The sequence below is a fragment of the Pelecanus crispus genome, chromosome 1 (genome assembly GCF_030463565.1).
Source record: "Pelecanus crispus isolate bPelCri1 chromosome 1, bPelCri1.pri, whole genome shotgun sequence".
Classification (NCBI taxonomy): Eukaryota; Metazoa; Chordata; class Aves; order Pelecaniformes; family Pelecanidae; genus Pelecanus; species Pelecanus crispus.
In genome coordinates this window covers 178,521,458-178,527,659 of record NC_134643.1, presented here as the reverse complement: position 1 = coordinate 178,527,659, position 6,202 = coordinate 178,521,458, and the positions used below count along the sequence as shown (strand labels likewise).

At 39.8% G+C, this 6,202-nt stretch overlaps 1 protein-coding gene across 1 annotated transcript in view; it reads right to left on the bottom strand.

The window, feature by feature from the left end:
• Positions 1-3,861: 3,861 nt before the first annotated feature.
• The window catches only part of OBI1 (ORC ubiquitin ligase 1), a 29,056-nt gene continuing 26,715 nt past the window's right edge, over positions 3,862-6,202 (bottom strand). The window contains exon 6 of the mRNA XM_075727733.1: positions 3,862-5,365. Within this exon, the coding sequence (XP_075583848.1) occupies positions 3,862-5,365 (1,504 nt within the window). The remainder of the gene's footprint in view (positions 5,366-6,202) is intronic.

Below are 6,202 nucleotides of genomic sequence, written 5' to 3'. Positions count from 1 at the left end.
GACTGCTGCAAGGGACCAAAGCGCGGGAAGGGCCAGACCTGGATCAGTAGCCAGAGGGGATTGCTTATCACCTCTGCAGGCAATCCTCGGAAAAACCGTGAACCCCCATATCAAGTTACTTGGGAGCTGCTTTTCCTCTCAATCCAAACCTGGGAGGGGAAAAGCCTTCGTCTACTCACATGCGACGGTCCTATGCCAAAAGCAGCAAGGAAGGAGTGTCATCTTTGCAGTTTGCGAAACATTTACCGTACAGCCCAGAAGAGGTGTGTAAAGACTGTTTTTTAAACCTGTGGCTGATAGAAAGCCAGAGGCAGGACTTCGATGCTGTACATGAACTGGGATCAGACTTAGTCGGTTTAAACTGCCCTTAAATGACATTATTTGGTGAGGGAAACAGTTGTGAAATGAAGAAGCGCGAAGGAACGGAGACGCAAGTTAGCACACCTTGTATTGTGTATACAAGCTACGCATTGTCCTTCTTGCCCCCTTTTTAAAGATATTTTTAAAAGAGACAATAAAGCATATTCAAAACCAAACACGGCCCAAGTCAGTATCAGCTGCTGGCAGAGCGAGCTGTTCCAGCAGCCTTTCATCTGAGGAAGCAATAGCAAGCAGGACCAGGCTCTCACAAGGCCTTCAGGGAATCACGGACAAGCAGGTCACTTGCCAGACTGCGTGTAGGTAAAACTGCCTGCAATGAAGTGAAAACCTGACCCCGGCGTTCTTGCTCTTAGGTGTAAGCCAACAGATTTCACTGGCAATGAACAGAGGCTGGTAGCAATCTCACTCTCCTGTGTCACCAATACTCCTGGAGAGCATTCTCCTTGTGTTACAACCTGCAAGTTGCTTCGTATTTAGTACAGTAAGTATTATTAGATGAAGTAAAAATTTTACGAGCTATTAAATATCATTATACACCACAGATCTCATCTCTACATCACTCTGAAATATCTATTGTCTTAATCAAAGTTGTAATAGTTAAGTTTCAGACCTTGTATATTCTAATTCTACATTACTACATAACTAGGTAACTATCATAAAAAATTTACAGCACTGAGCTCTCATTTAGGCTCTTCTATTCAGAGAGCATGGTAAGTGCAGCAAGAGATAAAGCAAGCACAGCATTGACTGAATGCAGCCTGGACAACTGAAATGCCATGTATGGCCAACAAATTCGTAACTGAAGAAACCCCATTCATTACATATAGCTTAAATTTTTAAGTTGATATTGCACCCAACCACTCTGTCAAACTTTAAGCCAAAAGCAATACAATCTGCATTAACCAAATAAAATGCAGAATCTAGAGTGTGGCAGCTGTTTTAAAGGCACTTCATCAAAAAAAACCCCCAAACCAACACCCCCCCTCCCAACACCAAACCAAACCAAACCAAACCAAACCAAACCCCAGCCAAACAAAACAAGACTAAGATACAAGGATTCAGATCTGTTTCAGCTTTACAACTTGTGAATCACAAAATGCTCCTACTTATAGCACTGGATGCAATCACAATCTGCTCACTGTATCTGCAGTTGAGATCCGAGGGTACGAGAGAGCTTGGAAATCAAGTAATTGTGGATAACTACGGTAACTTCCTTGCCACAATGTAGGAAGTTACCAGCCTGGAGCTGGGAAGCTGTGGTGACGATCTATGTGCTCCCATGACAGTTCCAAGTGACAAGCCAGTACTTGAACCAGAAATGCCTCACCCTCTGTCCCCACTTGAGAATAAGATACGAAGTTTATGACTTTAATCCTCAGCATTTTTTTTAACCTTAGGCCATTCAAGTTGCATGACACGTAAAATCAAAATATCCATATTGAAAAGCAAGCCCACAAGCAGTGCTCCTGTCCAAAGGACTAGAAAGTAGCATGAAAAAAACCCCAACGTTTTCCTTTATTCTAGTTTGATTTCAGGTACAATACCAGTTGTATTCATGTTTCCATCACTGAAAATTACTCGTGTATCAGAAGTATACCAGAGTATAAAATGAAGCCCATAAATGTACCTCCCTCTAAACCCACAACGAAACAAAACAATGACCTTAACACTTATTTACTGCATATTTGCAATTGCTTTGCAATACAAGTATGTTTTAAGAAAGTACTTGAGATGTATTTGAGAAGCCCTTGCCTCTTCTCCCAAAGGGCTACATCAAGGCAGCGTTTTTTGATTTACCAGTAAAAATAGCCAAATCAAGTAGCAACTCATGTCCAGACGGTTTTGCCAGCTCCCTAATTTCTGAAAAGTACATTAAAATTGAATGACTAGATTTTTCTGTGAAATTCAGGTGGCATACTGAAAGCAGTATATGAAAGCACTATGCCATCCTGCCTGTCACTAGGAAAAGGTCCTTGCATGTATGGCTTGAATGAAGATTTTTTTGGTAAAGCTGTTTCTCAAAAAAATGAACACAGCAATTGGACAGATGCGTGCACACATTAACAATGTGAAACGTAGTTAGTTCTTGTTCAAACTGTTTACAGGACTTAAGTTTACAAAAGATGAGCCAGTGTATTGAAATTTTCCAAGTGGCTATCCCTCTTTTCAATGGGACAAAAGGCAGCATATGGATTTTTCGTATCATAGGTATTGATGAAGCAAGGATGTCTGTTCGTAAGAAATGCCATCAGAAGCCTATACAGAAAGAAAAACCTGCATCTTACAATTAAATATGCCCTTAAAAAACCCTAAACACAATAATGCAAAGAAACCAATTTTGCTCTGCTGCTTAATTAGGTCTCCTGCCTGTAGTAGGCCATCACATTTTGTTGACCTATGCAATACTTTATGGAAGAGTCACCTCCAGAGAGGCCGAAAGCCATTTCCATCAACTGTATCGATGCTGACACTAGAATGGTAATACGTCTAACAAGGAGGAAGAAGGGAGATTTGATTTTTTTGTGAATAAGCTCACATTTATGTTTTATAAAACTTAGACATTTTCCAAATTATGAAAAAAGTTTCCCCATTCTCTTTTTGCTAATTCAATATTTGAGGCAACATCAAGGATTACAGTGCTTATAACATGTTTTATTCAATTCACATAGAAAAGCATGCAGTATTAATGTAAAATGGTACAGTATTAATGTAAAATGTTCAGTGCACATTAGGTAAACAAGTCATTAGCATACAAACCCATTTTTATGGTCTATACAGGCATACAGAAACACATTTAGAATAACAATGCTTTTTGGGAACTAAATTAAAAATTGTGCTTAACTTCAAAAATACAAGCCATGTTTGCAGTGTTAAAGAAGAGACGTTTTCTAAATGAAGTGCTGTAATGCTGAAAAGAAAGAGGCTGCTACCTTACACCCACTTAAAACAAGAGTTTCAGTACAGTACAGTGCTATGAAACAGTCCAAGCAGCAACATTTCCTCTGGGAGGCAAGTTTTATGGCAAAACTGACATTGTTTTATAGCAATTTCATGAATCCATAGGATATATAGCCAGTAGCTGCCTTACATGCACAAAATGTAATCTTTAGGAATGGGAAACGTAACCTTTAAAACAAATTGTTATATAAATGACTGATTTGACAAGACCACTTAAAACTGTCCTGTTCAAGGGAGCCATCAGCTGTGCTCCCAATTGGCAGATCATGTAACCTGAAAACTTAAAAAAACCACCCAAAACCCCAGAACCCCCAAGCAAACAAAATGCCCAGCCAAAGAAAAGAATCTGGAATGGTTCTTCCCTAGAAAAGAGCTTGTAATGGGCAAGGGAATGTTCAGTTTTCACATAGTCGAAAAAGACAGGATCAGATTGCATGGAAGTCATTAAAAATTAAGTTCACCTGTAAATATTAAACATTTGCAGGTTGATGACTTTGAGTCATGTTCGATTTCCAAGCAGAGTCAGTTTTTGGTGGTTTTCGACGGACTAGCACTGGAAAGGCTGCTTTGAATTTTCCTCTTGGTCGACTGACCGACATTTTTATTTTTCCTTTCAGCTATAAAGGAAGACACCCAAGGAGGATTAAGCTGATTGTGCAGGTCAGATGACATCTTTAAAAAGCAGGAACCAAACTTCTGTTCTTCAAACAACCTTTGTGAGTTACTGAAGAGTAAACTCTGGGAGAAGTCTCTTTGAAATAAACAGTTTGGAGGTTTGATATCACTAGCCACTACGTTTTGGCCTGTAAACAGCGGAAAGTGGTCATTCATATCTCGCTCAGATGGGGAGAGGATGGAAAACATAGCAGGTTTCCAGCCAGTTCTGTCAACTGCCAGATTGCTTGTCTCTGGACACTTCATACTCTGTTCCTCATTCATCTCTTCCAGTTTCTTCTCAGTTTCATTCAAAAGCTTAGCGCATTCTGTTGACTTTGAAGAATTATCAAGATCGGAGGACTTGAAATTGTAGCACGGACTCTTGCTGTTGTCTGATTCAGACATCATTGAGTCCAACTCAGAAATTTTATCGAGGTAGGCAGCATCCATAGATGCCTCGCTGGAGGTTCTTGTGCGATTCATTTCGGAAGAGCAAAGAGTATGTAACCTTTTAGGTAAGCAAGAACTTGTTTTATCACTGGACTTTGCTGATGTTTCATCTGACTGACTAGCTACTGAATTTTGCTCTGATTCATCGAAATCTAAATTCACAGCAAAATTTGTTGGGCAGGTCCCCCAAAAGCCTGATTTTCCTGCAGTAAAACAGTTTAGCTTCTTTTCGCTATTACAGCTGCTTGTGCTGTGCTCTGGAGAATCTTTGCTGCAATCATCTGAAGTGTCACAAAACTCTTCAAATTTCAGTTTTCTCAGGAACGTTGATGGTTTCCTTGCATTTTCTTTCCCATCAGGAGTATTCAACTGAAGGCGACTGAGAGACAGAAAAGGAGTGCATGGTGGTGGAAGATCATAAAGTTCTTCATCCTTATATGGTGTACATTCCTCAATCTTATTCCACTGCTCTTCTAAGCAGGCATCCATATTTGTAGTATTTTCATCCAGGAGAACCCCCTGACATCCTGGAAATAGTTCCTTCTTTGGGGCACACTGGGTATTTGAGCCATTTGAACCATCTTGGCTAGAAGAGCTTAAACAAGTTCCGCCACCTGTCAGCTGTTCAAGACTGTCAGGACTTTGACTGGTAGTCAAAGCTTTTTTCTCCTCAACCTGGGTTTTCAAACATGTTGTATCTTCATTGCTCTCAGCTCCTTTAGCATCTGTGGAAAGCACTCTCTCACTAACAGCACTCACTGTCTGGGTTCCTTCACCTGCATTTTTCAGCTGTAAAAGCTGACACTCCATTTCTTCTATGTATTTATCACTTCTTTCCAGTGCCTTTTTTAGACGGTTCATTTCACGTTCACTTTGTTCTACTTTGGACTGAAGTGCAGCTATTGTAAACCTACCAAACCTGCAAGAAGTAAAAAAGAAAGAAAATATTAAGCTGGAAAAAGACATTCTCGTGGTGCTTTGCAAGCTCACTTCAAGAAAGAACAAGGCTATTAAACACTGTGTTAATTCGAAAACAAAAGTCAGAACTTTTCTCGGCTAGTTATGAAAAAGAATAAATCGTCCTATATAATATACAGGTGGAGGTGAATACCTGAAAAGCCAAAATTAAACTATTAGTGGTAGTAAGGCAATAACAAGCAGATTACCCTTTCAGGGGCTGGTTCTATCAATTCAACTCAAATATGCATGAAGAATTATCCCCTAAAACAATGGCAAAGATTTATGATAACATTTGAACAGTGGTCCACATCTTGAAATATTTACATTCAATCATTTTCCTACAGTACAGCAGTGTTTTACAATACATTTTTTACACAATGTCACCTTGTCAAATATAAATGCCAATATGAAATTCAGAAATTGCAATAGTCCTTTGAGGTGGTTTAAATACTTATATAGACCATTTCAATTATGTTCCCGTTAGATATACAGCTTTTCCTTGGCCATTGCGTGGATGGTACTTCCACTTACTTCAGAGCTACTTGGTTTTTTTGAGCTTTACAACCAGAACAATCTAATTTCTTCCTTGGCTCCAATACAAAAAACCTGCCACTTGTGGTTTGTGAAAGTTGTGTGTTTGTGGGGCTTCCAGCTTGAGCATGTTTTCAACTGCCAAGATAGGGACTTGCCTTCCCCCCATCCTCCACCAGCTTTCAAGACTGACCTTCCCCAGAGGGCAGGTGAAGGTTTCAGCTATATGCCCTGACTAATTCTAACTTGTCACTGACAGGTGGGC